Source organism: Pecten maximus, chromosome 11 (genome assembly GCF_902652985.1).
Source record: "Pecten maximus chromosome 11, xPecMax1.1, whole genome shotgun sequence".
Taxonomy (NCBI): Eukaryota; Metazoa; Mollusca; class Bivalvia; order Pectinida; family Pectinidae; genus Pecten; species Pecten maximus.
Genome location: NC_047025.1, coordinates 1,237,392 through 1,262,405, shown reverse-complemented (window position 1 = coordinate 1,262,405; position 25,014 = coordinate 1,237,392). Strand labels below are relative to the sequence as shown.

Sequence of the window (25,014 nt, the reverse complement as noted above, 5' to 3'; positions counted from 1 at the left end):
AACTCCTGTTGCACACCAGAGAAGTTAATCAAAGATTTTGAATGCCAAACAAGTTTAATCATATAAAAGATATATATCTTTATTGTTAGGGGAAGACCCCGATGACTATGATCCACAAGCATTACGCGTGCAATTCCTGTCTGGAAGCAACTTACATTTTGTGTACGAATGCATACACTAACACGCTTTTCAGGGATGTATATCATCCATAATGTAATAAGAACAATATCAATGCCAAGTACGAACTCAATGATGATAATAAAAGTTGTACAGAACAAAGAAACACACCTCGTAAAGTCATTCCGTAAGCCGATCTAGATCTAGGTCAAGTCTAGGCAAACTCGCTTAGAACTTCTTCATTGTTGTCGCAACCGCTTGAAAAAGTTTCATCAGCCATATTCCTGTCCTAACAGTGATCTTCAACATTTTTTATCCATTAACTTTTCCCGTTTGGTACGAGATCCGTAAAACCTGTCTGAATATTCGCTGTCGCTTCGGATGTCAATACATTTTTAGTCATGAGGGGGGTTTGCGCATGCTCACGGGTCAAAATGTACAAATATGGCTTGCTCATTTGCATGTAAACTGTTGGTTATACGATTAAGATCCATCTAACATTTTTTTTTTTTAAATGCATGGAAAACATTAACTTGTATCAATATAGGGTCAAGGTTAGTTCGTAAGAAGTACTGAAGTACAATTTCATAAAAGAATATGTGAAATGATTAAAAAAAGTAAACAAACTTGACTAAATTATCTCTTAAAATGACCAAAAAACAATTACGCAAAATATGACATCACACAGTTTTATTAAATGTATTTACAACTTATTGACAAATGAAATATTTCTAAAGAAAGAAAGTTATTCTGCGACATAGTTTGGTGGGTAATGGAGATTCACTGTTCCGGGACAGGATGGTGTGCGACAACACTTTCCGGCGGGGGCGGGGTTCAAGTGACACTCCGAGGGAAGGTTCCATGTCACGCACCTTCCAACAGTAACCATTAATCATAGGCATGTTCCTCAGTGGTCATAACTATTATATACACTTGTGCTCACCTTTGTTTTACGAATATCAATACTATATGAATTATATTATATATCCTTGGAGTAAAACTTTCAAGTTAATGGTTTTGATTAAATGGAGGTTCTGCTCAAGTTTTAAAATTCCTTAATATCTGTGCTTTTCTTGTGATTGTTTAAAGATTTATTTTCATCATCAAAACATATTTCCTGTGGTCAAATTGAACAAGCGAAAATATATACTTAGACAGCCTTAATATAGCGCAGAAAAACTGAAGGGTCACTTGATCAAAGATTTTATGCAAAGAATTGAGGAAATACACAAGTGCGTACGCTGTTCAGTTCACTTATATTTTCTGCTTGGATCGCAATTTCATTGCTTCGTGAGGCCTATTTCTTGCTGATTTTAAAACTCAAACAAATTGTGACGTCATCAAAGACGTACGAACGCTTGAAAATTGATCTGGCTAGATCTATATTTTTTTTCAAATCAAATATAGTATGTTTGTATAAATTGTAATTTGAGGTTTACGATTTCGGTTAAAACCAACGTAAATGTTTTGTGACATTTTTATATTTTTTTTTAAATGCGCCATGCGAAGTCCTAACTTGTGTAGAATATTCCTTTAAAACAACGAAATATATATATATATATATATCTTTATAATCAGAATCAATATAATAACTTATTGACCTGCATGCTTTTAGATATACGATATTGCTGTGGATATAAAGAATGCTGTTGACAATGAAGTCTTTCAAGGACGTTATGCAGGCTTCACGAAAGGGATGGCATTTAAGCGCGTGATGATTTTATAAATGCTTCAGTGAGTGCGCCTGTCAAGCGCCAACAACGTCACAACGTGACTTTAGTTGCTGCGATGACGTTCAAACAAGCAAGCCAGCAATTGCAAAGCACAGACCTAATTAAAAACGACCCGCCACCAAAATAAAATGAAAAAATTGTTCATTATCTTCATTATCGATTGTTGTGAGTTACGTAGTTACGTCAAATGGTGCAATAATTATCATTATACTATATAGATAATGGATTCAAACGTAAGTATGTTTAATTATGGATATTAACACCAGTTTTATCATACTTGGTATTTTTATTGTAATTGACATTGATAATACATTATAACGTGACTCCTTTGTTATTTGAGTAGAGGGGTTGGGGGATACGTCATAAAGGACATACTGTAAACGTGATTATTTTCGCGGGGAGTTGATTTCGCGATTTCAATATGTAAACTATACGCGTGGGGATAATTTTCGCGATTGATACACTTTCGCTTGTAGTTGAAGATTATGCAAATGATATCAAAATAATACGCGTGGGGGAAATTTTCGCGAACAAAAGGAGTCCGCGTAATTAGCGTAAATTTCCCCCTCGCGTAAATTTCAGCGTTTACAGTAGTCAGTTCCACGAAATGGCCAAATATATCTCCGCTACATTATGCTGTATTTGTGTCTGATATATCATAGTTCCAAAAATAAGTTTAACACACCAAGTTATAAAATATAACTGTTTATTGTGTCAAACTTGTTGATATATCTAACTTGTATGTTTGTGTAATATAAAACATGAAAATAATAAATAACTTAAACTGCATTAAACAAATTTATCCGACACAATTTAATTGTTTGTCCAAAGAAAAGTGGTCACTGCTATGTTGATTAATGACCATTTAACATGTCCGTTTAATCGAGATTCGTTCAACATTTACAGGTTTTTAAAGTCGAACTTTCCGTAAAAGACAGAAAGTGTGAGCAAACCGACATAGACGCTTTTGCCGCCATCGTTTGATTTACTCTGGGTGGTAGTTATCTGGGTAATTGAGCTGAACGTAGCTTGGGCAGTTGGGTGTCCTGCAGCACTTTCCTGCGGCAGGGGGCATCATCTGGCATACGCTCGGGAGGTGGTCCCATTGTACGCATCTTAAAGAAAACCAAGGCTATGCTTAGCGACAAAGGGTTAAATCTGCTAGGAGGGAATGCCCGGATGACATTAAGCGGTAACGGATTTGCCAGTCTACACAAAAGCATGCCTTCGCAAAGAAAGGTTTACAAACAAAAATAAAAGCAGAGAAATGCATTTTGATAATTATGATATATTTCAACATGTTATTTAAGCAAGGCTGCAAAGGATATCACAAATAATAATAAAAGCAGAGAAATGAGTTTAAAAATTATGTTATTTTTTCACATGGTTATTTAAGCAAGGCTGAAAAGTATGGGCAATGGCAGAGTGGCAAACGCAAACCGTTGACTCAATGTGAGTCTTGTCAGTGTGAACAGACTTAAGCAAAGCATTTATAAGTATAAAAGATTGTAAATTAATCCGAAACAATCACAGATTATGGAGAAAGCATTAATCGATGGCAGAAGCAATGATAATATTGTGTATTAAAGACAGGTGAAGGGATGAAGGGGTAGAAAAAGCAAGATACCTGTAATCAGATATACGCTCGCTCAGATAACATCGACAGGATACTTACAGCTGTTGACAACTGTACCGTCCCTGAGTTCCGTCCGTACATGTGCACCTGTAGTCGCAGCCATCTTTCCATGTTTGTCCTTGCTGGTACACCTGGCCTTTGTAGGCGCAACCTGAATATAATTCATCGTCAATTATCTCTCGAGCTGATAGTAGGCTGACAATGTGAGGAATTACAATGTTACTTACGATGTTGAAAGCCTAACCTACCTGATACGGATATCTGGATTCTATCATAGGCGTGTATGCCATGTTGTATCTACCTCAACCAAACAATGTCTGTATTCTAATACAACTGTATATTCCATTGTTATATATTGCTATTTCTGCATTGTAGTAAACAGAATATAGTATGGAATATTTAAAAACAGGTTTCGTCCATGATCTAGAGTGTCTGTGTTAATGACATTCCACAATAAAACAATGTGAGTGTCCGTGTTAATGACATTCCACAATAAAACAATCTGAGTGTCCGTGTTAATGACATTCCTCAATTAAACAATGTGAGTGTCCATGTTAATGACATTCCTTAATAAAACAATGTGAGTGTCCGTGTTAATGACATTCCCAAATAAAACAATGTGAGTGTCCGTGTTAATGTCATTCCTCAATAAAACAATGTGAGTGTCCGTGTTAATGACATTCCTCAATAAAACAATGTGAGTGTCCGTGTTAATGACATTCCTCAATAAAATAATGTGAGTCTCCATGTTAATGACATTCCTCAATAAAACAATGTGAGTGTCCGTGTTTATGACATTCCTCAATAAAACAATGTGAGTGTCCATGTTTATGACATTCCTCAATAAAACAATGTGAGTGTCCATGTTAATGACACTCCCAAATAAAACAATGTGAGTGTCCGTGTTAATGACATTCCTCAATAAAACAATGTGAGTGTCCATGTTAATGACATTCCTCAATTAAACAATGTGAGTGTCCATGTTAATGACATTCCCAAATAAAACAATGTGAGTGTCCGTGTTAATGACATTCCTTAATAAAACAATGTGAGTGTCCGTGTTAATGACATTCCTCAATAAAACAATGTGAGTGTCCATGTTAATGACATTCCCAAATAAAACAATGTGAGGGTCCGTGTTAATGACATTCCTCAATAAAACAATGTGAGTGTCCATGTTAATGACATTTCTTAATAAAACAATGTGAGTGTCCGTGTTAATGACATTCCTCAATAAAACAATGTGAGTGTCCGTGTTGATGACATTCCTCAATAAAACAATGTGAGTGTCCGTGTTAATGACATTCCTCAATAAAACAATGTGAGTGTCCATGTCAATGACATTCCCAAATAAAACAATGTGAGTGTCCGTGTTAATGACATTCCTCAATAAAACAATGTGAGTGTCCGTGTTAATGACATTCCTCAATAAAACAATGTGAGTGTCCATGTCAATGACATTCCTCAATCAAACAATGTGAGTGTCCGTGTCAATGACATTCCTCAATAAAACAATGTGAGTGTCCGTGTTAATGACATTCCTCAATAAAACAATGTGAGTGTCCATGTTAATGACATTCCTTAATAAAACAATGTGAATGTCCGTGTTGATGACATTCCTTAATAAAACAATGTGAGTGTCCGTGTTAATGACATTCCTTAATAAAACAATGTGAGTGTCCGTGTTAATGACATTCCTCAATAAAACAATGTGAGTGTCCGTGTTAATGACATTCCTCAATAAAACAATGTGAGTGTCCATGTTAATGACATTCCTCAATAAAACAATGTGAGTGTCCGTGTTAATGACATTCCTCAATAAAACAATGTGAGTGTCCATGTTAATGACATTCCTTAATAAAACAATGTGAGTGTCCGTGTTAATGACATTCCTCAATAAAACAATGTGAGTGTCCGTGTTAATGACATTCCTCAATAAAACAATGTGAGTGTCCGTGTTCATGACATTCCTTAATAAAACAATGTGAGTGTCCGTGTTCATGACATTCCTTAATAAAACAATGTGAGTGTCCATGTTAATGACATTCCTCAATAAAACAATGTGAGTGTCCGTGTTAATGACATTCCTCAATAAAACAATGTGAGTGTCCATGTTAATGACATTCCTTAATAAAACAATGTGAGTGTCCGTGTTAATGACATTCCTCAATAAAACAATGTGAGTGTCCGTGTTAATGACATTCCTCAATAAAACAATGTGAGTGTCCATGTTAATGACATTCCTTAATAAAACAATGTGAGTGTCCGTGTTAATGACATTCCTCAATAAAACAATGTGAGTGTCCGTGTTAATGACATTCCTCAATAAAACAATGTGAGTGTCCATGTTAATGACATTCCTTAATAAAACAATGTGAGTGTCCGTGTTAATGACATTCCTCAATAAAACAATGTGAGTGTCCGTGTTAATGACATTCCTCAATAAAACAATGTGAGTGTCCGTGTTAATGACATTCCTCAATAAAACAATGTGAGTGTCCATGTTAATGACATTCCTCAATAAAACAATGTGAGTGTCCGTGTTAATGACATTCCTCAATAAAACAATGTGAGTGTCCATGTTAATGACATTCCTCAATAAAACAATGTGAGTGTCCATGTTAATGACATTCCTCAATAAAACAATGTGAGTGTCCGTGTTGATGACATTCCTTAATAAAACAATGTGAGTGTCCATGTTAATGACATTCCTCAATAAAACAATGTGAGTGTCCCTGTTAATGGCATTCCCAAATAAAACAATGTGAGTGTCCGTGTTAATGACATTCCTTAATAAAACAATGTGAGTGTCCGTGTTAATGACATTCCTCAATAAAACAATGTGAGTGTCCGTGTTAATGACATTCCTCAATAAAACAATGTGGGTGTCCGTGTTAATGACATTCCTTAATAAAACAATGTGAGTGTCCGTGTTAATGACATTCCTTAATAAAACAATGTGAGTGTCCCTGTTAATGACATTCCACAATAAAACAATGTGAGTGTCCGTGTTAATGACATTCCTCAATAAAACAATGTGAGTGTCGGTGTTAATGACATTCCACAATAAAACAATGTGAGTCCGTGTTAATGACATTCCTCAATAAAACAATGTGAGTGTCCGTGTTAATGACATTCCTTAATAAAACAATATGAGTGTCTATGTTAATGACATTCCTCAATAAAACAATGTGAGTGTCCGTGTTAATGACATTCCTCAATAAAACAATGTGAATGTCCGTGTTGATGACATTCCTTAATAAAACAATGTGTGAGTCCATGTTAATGACATTCCTCAATAAAACAATGTGAGTGTCCGTGTTAATGACATTCCTCAATAAAACAATGTGAGTGTCCGTGTTAATGACATTCCTCAATAAAACAATGTGAGTGTCCGTGTTAATGACATTCCTTAATAAAACAATGTGAGTGTCCATGTCAATGACATTCCTTAATAAAACAATATGAGTGTCTGTGTTAATGACATTCCTTAATAAAACAATGTGAGTGTCCATGTCAATGACATTCCTTAATAAAACAATATGAGTGTCTGTGTTAATGACATTCCTCAATAAAACAATGTGAGTGTCCATGTAAATGACATTCCTCAATAAAACAATGTGAGTGTCCATGTTAATGACATTCCTCAATAAAACAATGTGAGTGTCCGTGTTAATGACATTCCTTAATAAAACAATGTGAGTGTCCGTGTTAATGACATTCCTCAATAAAACAATGTGAATGTCCGTGTTGATGACATTCCTTAATAAAACAATGTGTGAGTCCGTGTTAATGACATTCCTCAATAAAACAATGTGAGTGTCCGTGTTAATGACATTCCACAATTAAACAATGTGAGTGTCCGTGTTAATGACATTCCTCAATTAAACAATGTGAGTGTCCATGTTAATGACATTCCTCAATAAAACAATGTTAGTGTCCGTGTTAATGACATTCCTCAATTAAACAATGTGAGTGTCCATGTTAATGACATTCCTCAATAAAACAATGTGAGTGTCCGTGTTAATGACATTCCTCAATAAAACAATGTGAGTGTCCGTGTTAATGACATTCCTCAATAAAACAATGTGAATGTCCGTGTTTATGACATTCCTCAATAAAACAATGTGAGTGTCCGTGTTAATGACATCCCACAATAAAACAATGTGAGTGTCCGTGTTAATGACATTCCACAATAAAACAATGTGAGTGTCCGTGTTAATGACATTCCACAATAAAACAATGTGAGTGTCCGTGTTAATGACATTCCTCAATAAAACAATGTGAGTGTCCGTGTTAATGACATTCCTCAATAAAACAATGTGAGTGTCCATGTTAATGACATTCCTCAATAAAACAATGTGAGTGTCCGTGTTAATGACATTCCTCAATAAAACAATGTGAGTGTCCGTGTTAATGACATTCCACAATAAAACAATGTGAGTGTCCGTGTTGATGACATTCCCAAATAAAACAATGTGAGTGTCCGTGTTTATGACATTCCTCAATAAAACAATGTGAGTGTCCATGTTAATGACATTCCTCAATAAAACAATGTGAGTGTCCGTGTTAATGACATTCCTTAATAAAACAATGTGAGTGTCCGTGTTAATGACATTCCACAATAAAACAATGTGAGTGTCCGTGTTAATGACATTCCACAAAAAAACAATGTGAGTGTCCGTGTTAATGACATTCCCAAATAAAACAATGTGAGTGTCCGCGTTAATGACATTCCTTAATAAAACAATGTGAGTGTCCGTGTTAATGACATTCCCAAAAAAAAAAATGTGAGTGTCCGTGTTAGTGACATTCCTCAATAAAACAATGTGAGTGTCCGTGTTAATGACATTCCTCAATTAAACAATATGAGTGTCCGTGTTAATGACATTCCTCAATAAAACAATGTAAGTGTCCGTGTTTATGACATTCCTCAATAAAACAATGTGAGTGTCCGTGTTAATGACATTCCTCAATAAAACAATGTGAGTGTCCGTGTTAATGACATTCCTCAATAAAACAATGTGAGTGTCCATGTTAATGACATTCCTCAATAAAACAATGTGAGTGTCCGTGTTGATGACATTCCTTAATAAAACAATGTGTGAGTCCATGTTAATGACATTCCTCAATAAAACAATGTGAGTGTCCGTGTTAATGTCATTCCTCAATAAAACAATGTGAGTGTCTGTGTTAATGACATTCCTCAATAAAACAATGTGAGTGTCCGTGTTAATGACATTCCTTAATAAAACAATGTGAGTGTCTGTGTTAATGACATTCCTCAATAAAACAATGTGAGTGTCCATGTAAATGACATTCCTTAATAAAACAATGTGTGAGTCCGTGTTAATGACATTCCTCAATAAAACAATGTGAGTGTCCCTGTCAATGACATTCCTTAATAAAACAATGTGAGTGTCCGTGTTAATGACATTCCTCAATAAAACAATGTGAATGTCCGTGTTGATGACATTCCTTAATAAAACAATGTGTGAGTCCGTGTTAATGACATTCCTCAATAAAACAATGTGAGTGTCTGTGTTAATGACATTCCTTAATAAAACAATGTGAGTGTCCGTGTTAATGACATTCCTCAATAAAACAATGTGAGTGTCCGTGTTAATGACATTCCTCAATAAAACAATGTGAGTGTCCCTGTTAATGACATTCCTCAATTAAACAATGTGAGTGTCCATGTTAATGACATTCCTCAATAAAACAATGTGAGTGTCCGTGTTAATGACATTCCTCAATTAAACAATGTGAGTGTCCATGTTAATGACATTCCTCAATAAAACAATGTGAGTGTCCGTGTTAATGACATTCCTCAATAAAACAATGTGAGTGTCCATGTTAATGACATTCCTCAATAAAACAATGTGAGTGTCCGTGTTAATGACATTCCTCAATAAAACAATGTGAGTGTCCGTGTTAATGACATTCCTCAATAAAACAATGTGAGTGTCCGTGTTTATGACATTCCTCAATAAAACAATGTGAGTGTCCGTGTTAATGACATCCCACAATAAAACAATGTGAGTGTCCGTGTTAATGACATTCCACAATAAAACAATGTGAGTGTCCGTGTTAATGACATCCCACAATAAAACAATGTGAGTGTCCGTGTTAATGACATTCCTCAATAAAACAATGTGAGTGTCCGTGTTAATGACATTCCTCAATAAAACAATGTGAGTGTCCATGTTAATGTCATTCCTCAATAAAACAATGTGAGTGTCCGTGTTAATGACATTCCTCAATAAAACAATGTGAGTGTCCGTGTTAATGACATTCCACAATAAAACAATGTGAGTGTCCGTGTTAATGACATTCCCAAATAAAACAATGTGAGTGTCCGTGTTTATGACATTCCTCAATAAAACAATGTGAGTGTCCATGTTAATGACATTCCTCAATAAAACAATGTGAGCATCCGTGTTAATGACATTCCTTAATAAAACAATGTGAGTGTCCGTGTTAATGACATTCCACAATAAAACAATGTGAGTGTCCATGTTAATGACATTCCACAAAAAAACAATGTGAGTGTCCGTGTTAATGACATTCCCAAATAAAACAATGTGAGTGTCCGCGTTAATGACATTCCTTAATAAAAAATGTGAGTGTCCGTGTTAATGACATTCCCCAAAAAAAAAATGTGAGTGTCCGTGTTAATGACATTCCTCAATAAAACAATGTGAGTGTCCGTGTTAATGACATTCCTCAATTAAACAATATGAGTGTCCGTGTTAATGACATTCCTCAATAAAACAATGTAAGTGTCCGTGTTTATGACATTCCTCAATAAAACAATGTGAGTGTCCGTGTTAATGACATTCCTCAATAAAACAATGTGAGTGTCCATGTTAATGACATTCCACAATAAAACAATGTGAGTGTCCGTGTTAATGACATTCCTCAATAAAACAATGTGAGTGTCCATGTTAATGACATTCCACAATTAAACAATGTGAGTGTCCGTGTTAATAACATTCCTCAATAAAACAATGTGAGTGTCCATGTTAATGACATTCCTCAATAAAACAATGTGAGTGTCCGTGTTAATGACATTCCTCAATAAAACAATGTGAGTGTCCATGTAAATGACATTCCTCAATAAAACAATATGAGTGTCCGTGTTAATGACATTCCTCAATAAAACAATGTGAGTGTCCGTGTTAATGACATTCCTCAATAAAACAATGTGAGTGTCGGTGTTTATGACATTCCTCAATAAAACAATGTGAGTGTCCGTGTTAATGACATTCCTCAATAAAACAATGTGAGTGTCCGTGTTAATGACATTCCTCAATAAAACAATGTGAGTGTCCGTGTTAATGACATTCCTCAATAAAACAATGTGAGTGTCCATGTTAATGACATTCCTCAATAAAACAATATGAGTGTCCATGTTAATGACATTCCTCAATAAAACAATGTGAGTGTCCGTGTTAATGACATTCCCAAATAAAACAATGTGAGTGTCCGTGTTTATGACATTCCTCAATAAAACAATGTGAGTGTCCATGTTAATGACATTCCTCAATAAAACAATGTGAGCATCCGTGTTAATGACATTCCTTAATAAAACAATGTGAGTGTCCGTGTTAATGACATTCCACAATAAAACAATGTGAGTGTCCATGTTAATGACATTCCACAAAAAAACAATGTGAGTGTCCGTGTTAATGACATTCCCAAATAAAACAATGTGAGTGTCCGCGTTAATGACATTCCTTAATAAAACAATGTGAGTGTCCATGTCAATGACATTCCTTAATAAAACAATATGAGTGTCTGTGTTAATGACATTCCTTAATAAAACAATGTGAGTGTCCATGTCAATGACATTCCTTAATAAAACAATATGAGTGTCTGTGTTAATGACATTCCTCAATAAAACAATGTGAGTGTCCATGTAAATGACATTCCTCAATAAAACAATGTGAGTGTCCATGTTAATGACATTCCTCAATAAAACAATGTGAGTGTCCGTGTTAATGACATTCCTTAATAAAACAATGTGAGTGTCCGTGTTAATGACATTCCTCAATAAAACAATGTGAATGTCCGTGTTGATGACATTCCTTAATAAAACAATGTGTGAGTCCGTGTTAATGACATTCCTCAATAAAACAATGTGAGTGTCCGTGTTAATGACATTCCACAATTAAACAATGTGAGTGTCCGTGTTAATGACATTCCTCAATTAAACAATGTGAGTGTCCATGTTAATGACATTCCTCAATAAAACAATGTTAGTGTCCGTGTTAATGACATTCCTCAATTAAACAATGTGAGTGTCCATGTTAATGACATTCCTCAATAAAACAATGTGAGTGTCCGTGTTAATGACATTCCTCAATAAAACAATGTGAGTGTCCGTGTTAATGACATTCCTCAATAAAACAATGTGAATGTCCGTGTTTATGACATTCCTCAATAAAACAATGTGAGTGTCCGTGTTAATGACATCCCACAATAAAACAATGTGAGTGTCCGTGTTAATGACATTCCACAATAAAACAATGTGAGTGTCCGTGTTAATGACATCCCACAATAAAACAATGTGAGTGTCCGTGTTAATGACATTCCTCAATAAAACAATGTGAGTGTCCGTGTTAATGACATTCCTCAATAAAACAATGTGAGTGTCCATGTTAATGTCATTCCTCAATAAAACAATGTGAGTGTCCGTGTTAATGACATTCCTCAATAAAACAATGTGAGTGTCCGTGTTAATGACATTCCACAATAAAACAATGTGAGTGTCCGTGTTGATGACATTCCCAAATAAAACAATGTGAGTGTCCGTGTTTATGACATTCCTCAATAAAACAATGTGAGTGTCCATGTTAATGACATTCCTCAATAAAACAATGTGAGTGTCCGTGTTAATGACATTCCTTAATAAAACAATGTGAGTGTCCGTGTTAATGACATTCCACAATAAAACAATGTGAGTGTCCGTGTTAATGACATTCCACAAAAAAACAATGTGAGTGTCCGTGTTAATGACATTCCCAAATAAAACAATGTGAGTGTCCGCGTTAATGACATTCCTTAATAAAACAATGTGAGTGTCCGTGTTAATGACATTCCCAAAAAAAAAAATGTGAGTGTCCGTGTTAGTGACATTCCTCAATAAAACAATGTGAGTGTCCGTGTTAATGACATTCCTCAATTAAACAATATGAGTGTCCGTGTTAATGACATTCCTCAAAAACAATGTAAGTGTCCGTGTTTATGACATTCCTCAATAAAACAATGTGAGTGTCCGTGTTAATGACATTCCTCAATAAAACAATGTGAGTGTCCGTGTTAATGACATTCCTCAATAAAACAATGTGAGTGTCCATGTTAATGACATTCCTCAATAAAACAATGTGAGTGTCCGTGTTGATGACATTCCTTAATAAAACAATGTGTGAGTCCATGTTAATGACATTCCTCAATAAAACAATGTGAGTGTCCGTGTTAATGTCATTCCTCAATAAAACAATGTGAGTGTCTGTGTTAATGACATTCCTCAATAAAACAATGTGAGTGTCCGTGTTAATGACATTCCTTAATAAAACAATATGAGTGTCTGTGTTAATGACATTCCTCAATAAAACAATGTGAGTGTCCATGTAAATGACATTCCTTAATAAAACAATGTGTGAGTCCGTGTTAATGACATTCCTCAATAAAACAATGTGAGTGTCCCTGTCAATGACATTCCTTAATAAAACAATGTGAGTGTCCGTGTTAATGACATTCCTCAATAAAACAATGTGAATGTCCGTGTTGATGACATTCCTTAATAAAACAATGTGTGAGTCCGTGTTAATGACATTCCTCAATAAAACAATGTGAGTGTCTGTGTTAATGACATTCCTTAATAAAACAATGTGAGTGTCCGTGTTAATGACATTCCTCAATAAAACAATGTGAGTGTCCGTGTTAATGACATTCCTCAATAAAACAATGTGAGTGTCCCTGTTAATGACATTCCTCAATTAAACAATGTGAGTGTCCATGTTAATGACATTCCTCAATAAAACAATGTGAGTGTCCGTGTTAATGACATTCCTCAATTAAACAATGTGAGTGTCCATGTTAATGACATTCCTCAATAAAACAATGTGAGTGTCCGTGTTAATGACATTCCTCAATTAAACAATGTGAGTGTCCATGTTAATGACATTCCTCAATAAAACAATGTGAGTGTCCGTGTTAATGACATTCCTCAATAAAACAATGTGAGTGTCCGTGTTAATGACATTCCTCAATAAAACAATGTGAATGTCCGTGTTTATGACATTCCTCAATAAAACAATGTGAGTGTCCGTGTTAATGACATCCCACAATAAAACAATGTGAGTGTCCGTGTTAATGACATTCCACAATAAAACAATGTGAGTGTCCGTGTTAATGACATCCCACAATAAAACAATGTGAGTGTCCGTGTTAATGACATTCCTCAATAAAACAATGTGAGTGTCCGTGTTAATGACATTCCTCAATAAAACAATGTGAGTGTCCATGTTAATGACATTCCTCAATAAAACAATGTGAGTGTCCGTGTTAATGACATTCCTCAATAAAACAATGTGAGTGTCCGTGTTAATGACATTCCACAATAAAACAATGTGAGTGTCCGTGTTAATGACATTCCCAAATAAAACAATGTGAGTGTCCGTGTTTATGACATTCCTCAATAAAACAATGTGAGTGTCCATGTTAATGACATTCCTCAATAAAACAATGTGAGCATCCGTGTTAATGACATTCCTTAATAAAACAATGTGAGTGTCCGTGTTAATGACATTCCACAATAAAACAATGTGAGTGTCCATGTTAATGACATTCCACAAAAAAACAATGTGAGTGTCCGTGTTAATGACATTCCCAAATAAAACAATGTGAGTGTCCGCGTTAATGACATTCCTTAATAAAACAATGTGAGTGTCCGTGTTAATGACATTCCCCAAAAAAAAAATGTGAGTGTCCGTGTTAATGACATTCCTCAATAAAACAATGTGAGTGTCCGTGTTAATGACATTCCTCAATTAAACAATATGAGTGTCCGTGTTAATGACATTCCTCAATAAAACAATGTAAGTGTCCGTGTTTATGACATTCCTCAATAAAACAATGTGAGTGTCCGTGTTAATGACATTCCTCAATAAAACAATGTGAGTGTCCATGTTAATGACATTCCACAATAAAACAATGTGAGTGTCCGTGTTAATGACATTCCTCAATAAAACAATGTGAGTGTCCATGTTAATGACATTCCACAATTAAACAATGTGAGTGTCCGTGTTAATGACATTCCTCAATAAAACAATGTGAGTGTCCGTGTTAATGACATTCCTCAATAAAACAATGTGAGTGTCCATGTTAATGACATTCCTCAATAAAACAATGTGAGTGTCCGTGTTAATGACATTCCTCAATAAAACAATGTGAGTGTCCGTGTTAATGACATTCCTCAATAAAACAATGTGAGTGTCTGTGTTAATGACATTCCTCAATAAAACAATGTGAGTGTCCGTGTTAATGACATTCCTCAATAAAACAATGTGAGTGTCCGTGTTAATGACATTCCTCAATAAAACAATGTGAGTGTCCGTGTTAATGACATTCCTCAATAAAACAATGTGAGTGTCCATGTTAATGACATTCCTCAATAAAACAATGTGAGTGTCCATGTTAATGACATTCCTCAATAAAACAATGTGAGTGTCCATGTTAATGACATTCCTTAATAAAACAATGTGAGTGTCCGTGTTAATGACATTCCACAATAAAACAATGTGAGTGTCCATGTTAATGACATTCCTCAATAAAACAATGTGAGTGTCCGTGTTAATGACATTCCTCAATAAAACAATGTGAGTGTCCATGTAAATGACATTCCTCAATTAAACAATATGAGTGTCCGTGTTAATGACATTCCTCAATAAAACAATGTGAGTGTCCGTGTTTATGACATTCCTCAATAAAACAATGTGAGTGTCCGTGTTAATGACATTCCTCAATAAAACAATGTGAGTGTCCGTGTTAATGACATTCCTCAATAAAACAATGTGAGTGTCCATGTTAATGACATTCCTCAATAAAACAATGTGAGTGTCCGTGTTAATGACATTCCTCAATAAAACAATGTGAGTGTCCATGTTAATGACATTCCTCAATAAAACAATGTGAGTGTCCGTGTTAATGACATTCCTCAATTAAACAATATGAGTGTCCGTGTTAATGACATTCCTCAATAAAACAATGTGAGTGTCCGTGTTTATGACATTCCTCAATAAAACAATGTGAGTGTCCGTGTTAATGACATTCCTCAATAAAACAATGTGAGTGTCCGTGTTAATGACATTCCTCAATAAAACAATGTGAGTGTCCATGTTAATGACATTCCTCAATAAAACAATGTGAGTGTCCATGTTAATGACATTCCTCAATAAAACAATGTGAGTGTCCATGTTAATGACATTCCTTAATAAAACAATGTGAGTGTTCGTGTTAATGACATTCCACAATAAAACAATGTGAGTGTCCATGTTAATGACATTCCTCAATAAAACAATGTGAGTGTCCGTGTTAATGTCATTCCTCAATAAAACAATGTGAGTCTCCATGTTAATGACATTCCTCAATAAAACAATGTGAGTGTCCATGTTAATGACATTCCTCAATAAACCAATGTGAGTGTCCGTGTTAATGTCATTCCTCAATAAAACAATGTGAGTGTCCGTGTTAATGACATTCCTCAATAAAACAATGTGAGTGTCCATGTCAATGACATTCCTCAATAAAACAATGTGAGTGGCCTTGTAAATGACATTCCTCAATTAAACAATGTGAGTGTCCGTGTCAATGACATTCCCAAATAAAACAATGTGAGTGTCCGTGTCAATGACATTCCCAAATAAAACAATGTGAGTGTCCGTGTCAATGACATTCCCAAATAAAACAATGGGAGTGTCCGTGTTAATGACATTCCTCAATAAAACAATGTGAGTGTCCGTGTTAATGACATCCTCAATAAAACAATGTGAGTGTCCATGTTAATGACATTCGTCAATAAAACAATGTGAGTGTCCGTGTTAATGACATTCCTCAATAAAACAATGTGAGTGTCCGTGTTAATGTCATTCCTCAATAAAACAATGTGAGTGTCCGTGTTAATGACATTCCTCAATAAAACAATGTGAGTGTCCATGTTAATGTCATTCCTCAATAAAACAATGTGAGTGTCCGTGTTAACGACATTCCTCAATAAAACAATGTGAGTGGCCTTGTAAATGACATTCCTCAATTAAACAATGTGAGTGTCCGTGTCAATGACATTCCCAAATAAAACAATGTGAGTGTCCGTGTTAATGACATTCCTCAATAAAACAATGTGAGTGTCCATGTTAATGACATTCCTCAATAAAACAATGTGAGTGTCCGTGTTAATGTCATTCCTCAATAAAACAATGTGAGTGTCCGTGTTAATGACATTCCTCAATAAAACAATGTGAGTGTCCATGTTAATGTCATTCCTCAATAAAACAATGTGAGTGTCCGTGTTAATGACATTCCTCAATAAAACAATGTGAGTGGCCTTGTAAATGACATTCCTCAATTAAACAATGTGAGTGTCCGTGTCAATGACATTCCCAAATAAAACAATGTGAGTGTCCGTGTTAATGACATTCCTCAATAAAACAATGTGAGTGTCCATGTTAATGACATTCCTCAATAAAACAATGTGAGTGGCCTTGTAAATGACATTCCTCAATTAAACAATGTGAGTGTCCGTGTCAATGACATTCCCAAATAAAACAATGTGAGTGTCCGTGTTAATGACATTCCTCAATAAAACAATGTGAGTGTCCATGTTAATGACATTCCTCAATAAAACAATGTGAGCGTCCATGTTAATGACATTCCACAATAAAGCAATGTGAGTGTCCATGTTAATGACATTCCTCAATAAAACAATGTGAGCGTCCATGTTAATGACATTCCACAATAAAACAATGTGAGTGTCCATGTTAATGACATCCTCAATAAAACATTGTGAGTGTCCGTGTTAATGACATTCCTCAATAAAACAATGTGAGTGTCCGTGTTAATGACATTGCTCAATAAAACAATGTGAGTGTCCGTGTTAATGACATTCCTCAATAAAACAATGTGAGTGTCCATGTCAATGACATTCCTCAATAAAACAATGTGAGTGGCCTTGTAAATGACATTCCTCAATTAAACAATGTGAGTGTCCGTGTCAATGACATTCCCAAATAAAACAATGTGAGTGTCCGTGTCAATGACATTCCCAAATAAAACAATGTGAGTGTCCGTGTCAATGACATTCCCAAATAAAACAATGGGAGTGTCCGTGTTAATGACATTCCTCAATAAAACAATGTGAGTGTCCGTGTTAATGACATCCTCAATAAAACAATGTGAGTGTCCATGTTAATGACATTCGTCAATAAAACAATGTGAGTGTCCGTGTTAATGACATTCCTCAATAAAACAATGTGAGTGTCCGTGTTAATGTCATTCCTCAATAAAACAATGTGAGTGTCCGTGTTAATGACATTCCTCAATAAAACAATGTGAGTGTCCATGTTAATGTCATTCCTCAATAAAACAATGTGAGTGTCCGTGTTAACGACATTCCTCAATAAAACAATGTGAGTGGCCTTGTAAATGACATTCCTCAATTAAACAATGTGAGTGTCCGTGTCAATGACATTCCCAAATAAAACAATGTGAGTGTCCGTGTTAATGACATTCCTCAATAAAACAATGTGAGTGTCCATGTTAATGACATTCCTCAATAAAACAATGTGAGTGTCCGTGTTAATGTCATTCCTCAATAAAACAATGTGAGTGTCCGTGTTAATAACATTCCTCAATAAAACAATGTGAGTGTCCATGTTAATGTCATTCCTCAATAAAACAATGTGAGTGTCCGTGTTAATGACATTCCTCAATAAAACAATGTGAGTGGCCTTGTAAATGACATTCCTCAATTAAACAATGTGAGTGTCCGTGTCAATGACATTCCCAAATAAAACAATGTGAGTGTCCGTGTTAATGACACTCCTCAATAAAACAATATGAGTGTCCATGTTAATGACATTCCTCAATAAAACAATGTGAGTGGCCTTGTAAATGACATTCCTCAATTAAACAATGTGAGTGTCCGTGTCAATGACATTCCCAAATAAAACAATGTGAGTGTCCGTGTTAATGACATTCCTCAATAAAACAATGTGAGTGTCCATGTTAATGACATTCCTCAATAAAACAATGTGAGCGTCCATGTTAATGACATTCCACAATAAAACAATGTGAGTGTCCATGTTAATGACATTCCTCAATAAAACAATGTGAGCGTCCATGTTAATGACATTCCACAATAAAACAATGTGAGTGTCCATGTTAATGACATCCTCAATAAAACATTGTGAGTGTCCGTGTTAATGACATTCCTCAATAAAACAATGTGAGTGTCCGTGTTAATGACATTGCTCAATAAAACAATGTGAGTGTCCATGTTAATGTCATTCCTCAATAAAACAATGTGGGTGTCCGTGTTAATGACATTCCTCATTAAAACAATGTGAGTGTCCGTGTTAATGACATTCCTCAATAAAACAATGTGAGTGTCCATGTTAATGACATTCCTTAATAAAACAATGTGAGTGTCCATGTTAATGACATTCCTCAATAAAACAATGTGGGTGTCCATGTTAATGACATTCCTTAATAAAACAATGTGAGTGTCCTTGTAAATGACATTCCTCAATAAAACAATGTGAGTCTCCATGTTAATGACATTCCTCAATAAAACAATATGAGTGTCCTTGTAAATGACATTCCTCAATAAAACAATGTGAGTGGCCTTGTAAATGACATTCCTCAATTAAACAATGTGAGTGTCCATGTTAATGACATTCCTTAATAAAACAATGTGAGTGGCCTTGTAAATGACATTCCTCAATAAAACAAAGTGAGTGTCCGTGTTAATGACATTGCTCAATAAAACAATGGGGCTGCCACTGACCGTTAGAATGTCCTGTGACGACACCAGAGGAGCCTGTGCCTGTGCCTGTGCCAGTTCCAGTCATAGCGCCCATACCAGTGCCCCCTGGCCCGTAATATCCACTTCCGCCATTTGTTCCCATGGAAACGGTGCCACCTGATAAAGACACAAAGAAATTCTAATTTGGAAAACACAAATCAAAATTTTGTCTGTTTTCATAGTGTTGGAATGGAATTGTTTAAAATGCTGACCGTTCGCGGACATTTTAAGATTTGCAGATTAAAAATGTAGATGTTTACCTGCACTGACCAGTCCGTTACGATATATGCTAATAAAAATGATACCATGTTGTAGATGACCATATAAGTCAATACTTACCACTGCATTTGTTACAGGTCTTAGCACAGTTATCCTTGACCCAACCCTCGTATGTACTGTCCGTACATACATTCTGACCATAGGCCGCACAGTTGTTGATTCTGTCCGCACAGGAACCTATATAAACAACAATCAACAAATTCAAACAATATATATTATATATTACAAAAGAGCATCAATCTATTGTTTGTACCATGATTTACAAGCATAATTCAGCCGCTATTTTCAAATTGTTGTTAACCACTAACTAATTAATTACTTGAGTTAATAAGGGCATTAACTGTCGTCAGGCTCTTACTTAAATTTGCGCAATTTTACCTAGAAAACAAAATATCGTAAAAATCAAAATTAACATTAAAATGAAAAAGACAAACTCGAAGGGATACCCCAGAATAACTAGTTATAAGTCTTTATAGAGTACATGAAGACCTCCTCGTTTCTTATGTACATTCTGGCATGAATTCGATTGTGCTTTGAGAATATTGACACTGTTTGAGTTTTGCCGATTTGACCACCTTACTTGTGATCCCGCGTATTAGCCCAGGGGGTCGGTTGACGCTCAATAATGCCCTTACACTCAAAACATTTACTGTGTTTTAAATTTCATCAAAGTTTTCATCAAAAAAAATTATTATAGCCTTGTAAACAAAAAATAACCAATTAAAAAAATATTCAATATTCCGAAGGAATAATACGATCAAAAATACATACCTGTGTAGCTTCCAGAACCTGTCAAAATAGATAATAACATATATATGTAAAACGGAATAAAAAACTGAACAAGAGCTGTGTCTTGTTTCTGTAGAGAAATGGTTATATGATATTTATGCTATCTAGCTAAACAGCCAATCTTAATTCGGGACAGTTGTTGAGAAATGGTCTCCATTGTTTTAATTTATGTCAATATTTTAATACCTACGACGAGCTTTAAAATGGGCTTATGAAAAGACAATCATGTACATATAAAGACAGATTTAAAATCTTTTAAAAAACTTTTATTTTTGTTAAATAATTCTTAGTGCTCTTAACCCTATTTTTCTAAACCTATTGCCGTCATATACAACCAGTTAATTTATTTATTTAGATACTCTACGCTGATGACGTTGGTACGCGTGTACAAAATACGCCCTTGACACTGACAAGTTGTAGTAGCCGATTTTCAAATGTAATGAGAGGCACGAAAAAAAAAGGATAATGCAATTTCGTTAAATCAACTTTCTGTGGAAACGTTATGTGTGCATATTCTGTAATGACTTCCGGGAGTCAACTTCCGGTAATAATTTGTAGGTACCGGAATCATTTGTACATAACCCTTTTTTGTAATCTACGTACCAGATCCGGAACCACCTATTGTAATAACACCACCTCCTGTTCCTGAACTACCTCCAGATCCGCCTGGGTAAGTGCCAGTTCCACCAGAACCTCCAGGGTATGTTCCACTTCCGGTTCCCCCAGTACCGCCAGGGTACGTTCCAGTTCCGGTTCCACCAGTGCCCCCAGGGTACGTTCCAGTTCCACCAGTACCGCCTGGGTAAGTTCCGGTACCACCAGTACCGCCTGGGTACGTTCCGGTTCCACCACTACCGCCAGGGTACGTTCCGGTACCACCAGTACCGCCTGGGTACGTTCCGGTTCCACCACTACCGCTGGGATTCGTTCCGGTTCCACCAGTACCACCTGGGTACGTTCCGGTTCCACCAGTACCGCCTGGGTACGTTCCTGTTCCACCAGTACCGCCTGGGTACGTTCCGGTTCCACCAGTACCGCTGGGGTATGTTCCAGTACCACCAGTACCGCTTGGGTAGGTTCCGGTTCCGCCAGTACCGCCTGGGTACGTTCCTGTTCCACCAGTACCGCCTGGGTACGTTCCGGTTCCACCACTACCGCTTGGGTTCGTTCCGGTTCCACCAGTACCACCTGGGTACGTTCCCGTACCACCAGTACCGCCTGGGTATGTTCCGGTTCCACCAGTACCGCCTGGGTACGTTCCAGTTCCACCAGTACCGCTTGGGTACGTTCCTGTTCCACCAGTACCGCCTGGGTACGTTCCAGTTCCACCAGTACCGCCTGGGTACGTTCCGGTTCCACCAGTACCGCCTGGGTACGTTCCTGTTCCACCAGTACCGCTGGGGTATGTTCCAGTTCCACCAGTACCACCTGGGTATGTTCCAGTTCCACCAGTACCGCCTGGGTATGTTCCGGTTCCACCAGTACCGCCTGGGTACGTTCCAGTTCCACCAGTACCGCTTGGGTACGTTCCGGTTCCACCAGTACCGCCAGGGTACGTTCCTGTTCCACCAGTACCGCTGGGGTATGTTCCAGTTCCACCAGTACCGCCTGGGTACGTTCCAGTTCCACCAGTACCGCCTGGGTATGTTCCTGTTCCACCAGTACCGCCTGGGTTCGTACCGGTCCCTTATGATAAAATTCTTGATGGTTACTCCAAAAAGAAAATTCCTTTGTTTTTTTTATATTTCTTTACAACACGAAGCCTCATTGTCCTTGAACAGCTCCAAGCAGGTTGAAGATGTACATGTAGGGTTTAGAGCTGGTATGCACAAAAGAAGCCATAGCCGCAATACTTTACCAAAATGTCCTCCTGATGTTGAAAGCATTGTTGTCAGAAACGGCGAATGATATGTCTTTTTAATGATTCGGCCATAAGCATTTGCAAAGGTAAGTTTGCCGCTTGAAGCTGGTGTCCAATAACAGGGCTGTAATTGCTGCTGACAACAGCTGGTGTTCCCAAAGTCAAAAGACTTGAAAATAGTTCTTTAATTTTGATCTTATTTCATTTTTTTTATTTTTATTTAACTTCTCTGTCTCAGAACTTGCACGATACAGGAAATACTTATTTCCCCCAGAATCTATTGTATTATATTTTGCACGTTGTATTCATTACGAAAAAAGTTTTGGGCAATAAATGTTAAAGAGTGCGTTTTCACATTACACAGTAATGATGGAGACAATGGTTATGCAAGCATTATTGTGAAGATCGCAAAGCACATTTGAAGCATCAACAACACAAGCAAGTTCACTATCAAAATTACCATCATTCCTAGACATAAATTAATTCTATTTTAGATTTTAGATTTTATATAGTGAAACATTTATATTTACATTTGCTCCGCATTTCCCCATTGACACAATGCTAAGAGGCAGTTGCCATCATACGCCTATAACACCCAGTGGGTCAGGTGACATTAAAAAAGGCGGGATTTTTTTGTGTTTGTTTAGTTTTTTTTTCAAAGTTGACGAAATTGGTAGGACAATGTAAATATAAGTATTGAACAGTGGTTTTAATGTTGTTATAGTCGATATGGCAGCAAGATGTATGGTGGGCAAATGTAGCATGGAAACCCTAACGGGTTACAATGCCATTTGCCCACCATACATCGTGCTGCCTTATCGACTATAACAACATTAAAACCACTGTCCATTGCTTAAATACAGAAATATCATGCACATGTCAACTATGTTATAAATTGATGGTTGAGACACTAAAAAACCAATACAATATATTTGATTTGTCAAAAACCTTAATGAATTTATTCCTACGTATTGGGAATATTACATCACCATTTAATTTAGCTAAGTATCATCTATTGAAATGTTAAAAGCAAGTAGAAATATTATATTAGGAATTCAAGTTTAAAAGTTTAATTAACATTATTCTGGAAACAACTTAGCACATCAATAGGTTTCGTTCAAACTATTGTAGGCGTACAAGTAGAACTATGTCTCATGTGGAATTTCTGACATTTTATAGGTTTTTTTAAAATCACCTTGCCTCAAAGCGGGGGATGCGGCAAAAACAAAAATATAATTTTCATATCCTAGTTGTCAACAATTTGTAAATTCATAATGTACACCTTTCACAATATTCATCTTATTTAATTAAATATCTTATCAATAACCAACCTAACAGCGACGCCATTACAATCGTTGTATGCCATTTTCATATTGATGATAACGTTAAGAGGATATCTTATTTTATTCGCTGTAATGACCCTCAATTTATTTTGATCCATATATCCATAACGTCATTATCAAGCTGTTATCCCTTCAGAGGCGTTTGGAATTATTATGTAGATATGAATAAATAATTCCGGTCTTGTATAAAAGTTTTATATTATCTCAAAAATGTAAATTGCTAAGACATCACTGTATATTCAAGAACATTTTTTCAGACTTTTTTAACATCCGAAAAACATGACGGGAATATATCAAATATAGGTATTTAAAAAAAGCATTACAGTAAAAACACAATACCTGTTCCGGAGCCAGGGTAAGTTCCTGTGCCAGTTCCGGTTCCGGAGCCAGGGTAAGTTCCTGTGCCAGTTCCGGTTCCGGAGCCAGGGTAAGTTCCTGTGCCAGTTCCGGTTCCCGAGCCAGGGTAAGTTCCAGTGCCAGTTCCGGTTCCCGAGCCAGGGTAAGTTCCTGTGCCAGTTCCGGTTCCGGAGCCAGGGTAAGTTCCTGTACCAGTTCCAGTTCCGGAGCCAGGGTAGGTTCCGGTTCCAGAGCCAGGGTAGGTTCCTGTGCCAGTTCCGGTTCCGGAGCCAGGGTAAGTTCCTGTGCCAGTTCCGGTTCCGGAGCCAGGGTAAGTTCCTGTGCCAGTTCCAGTTCCGGAGCCAGGGTAAGTTCCTGTGCCAGTTCCGGTTCCGGAGCCAGGGTAGGTTCCAGTTCCGGAGCCAGGGTAAGTTCCTGTGCCAGTTCCGGTCATTGGGTTTGTCCCTGAACCGCCGCCTATTGTCAGTAAAACGCAGATGTTAAACAATACAACCAACAGACTTCAGCAAAATCGTTCGTTCTTCTGAAGCCATGTACGATAAAAGAAAAATGTCATATAAAGAAAGTTCTTAATATTTACCAGTCTGATATACAAAGAGCTTGGATAATGATTTATGATATAAATCACTGATCTATGCGTGATGAAACGTTGTATATTAGAGTAAGAAAATTAAAATATTGAAATAATTGAAAATGAGGAAATTCAAACAAAATAAAGACTGCTGACCAATTATTGTTAGCATGTTAGCATCGTTAAACTACATTGTAGTATACATAAAGGATGTTATATAAGCCACACGAATACATAAGTT

The 25,014-nt window shown here is 36.4% G+C and overlaps 1 protein-coding gene across 8 annotated transcripts in view; it reads right to left on the bottom strand.

The window, feature by feature from the left end:
* Positions 1-785: 785 nt before the first annotated feature.
* The window catches only part of LOC117338148 (PE-PGRS family protein PE_PGRS26-like), a 42,214-nt gene continuing 17,985 nt past the window's right edge, over positions 786-25,014 (bottom strand). For 5 of the 8 annotated variants that reach the window (XM_033899367.1, XM_033899372.1, XM_033899368.1 and 2 more), the window contains 6 exons: positions 24,185-24,658; positions 20,624-20,641; positions 19,913-20,029; positions 19,556-19,690; positions 3,526-3,637; positions 2,645-2,965 (listed from right to left, as the gene is read on the bottom strand). In XM_033899367.1, the coding sequence (XP_033755258.1) occupies positions 2,836-2,965; positions 3,526-3,637; positions 19,556-19,690; positions 19,913-20,029; positions 20,624-20,641; positions 24,185-24,658 (986 nt within the window). In that variant the 3' untranslated portion in view covers positions 2,645-2,835. Of the gene's footprint in view, positions 990-2,539; positions 2,966-3,525; positions 3,638-19,555; positions 19,691-19,912; positions 20,030-20,623; positions 20,642-21,244; positions 22,070-24,184; positions 24,659-25,014 lie in introns of those variants that run through there. The other 3 variants (XM_033899366.1, XM_033899365.1, XM_033899371.1) reach the window with 3 other exon arrangements.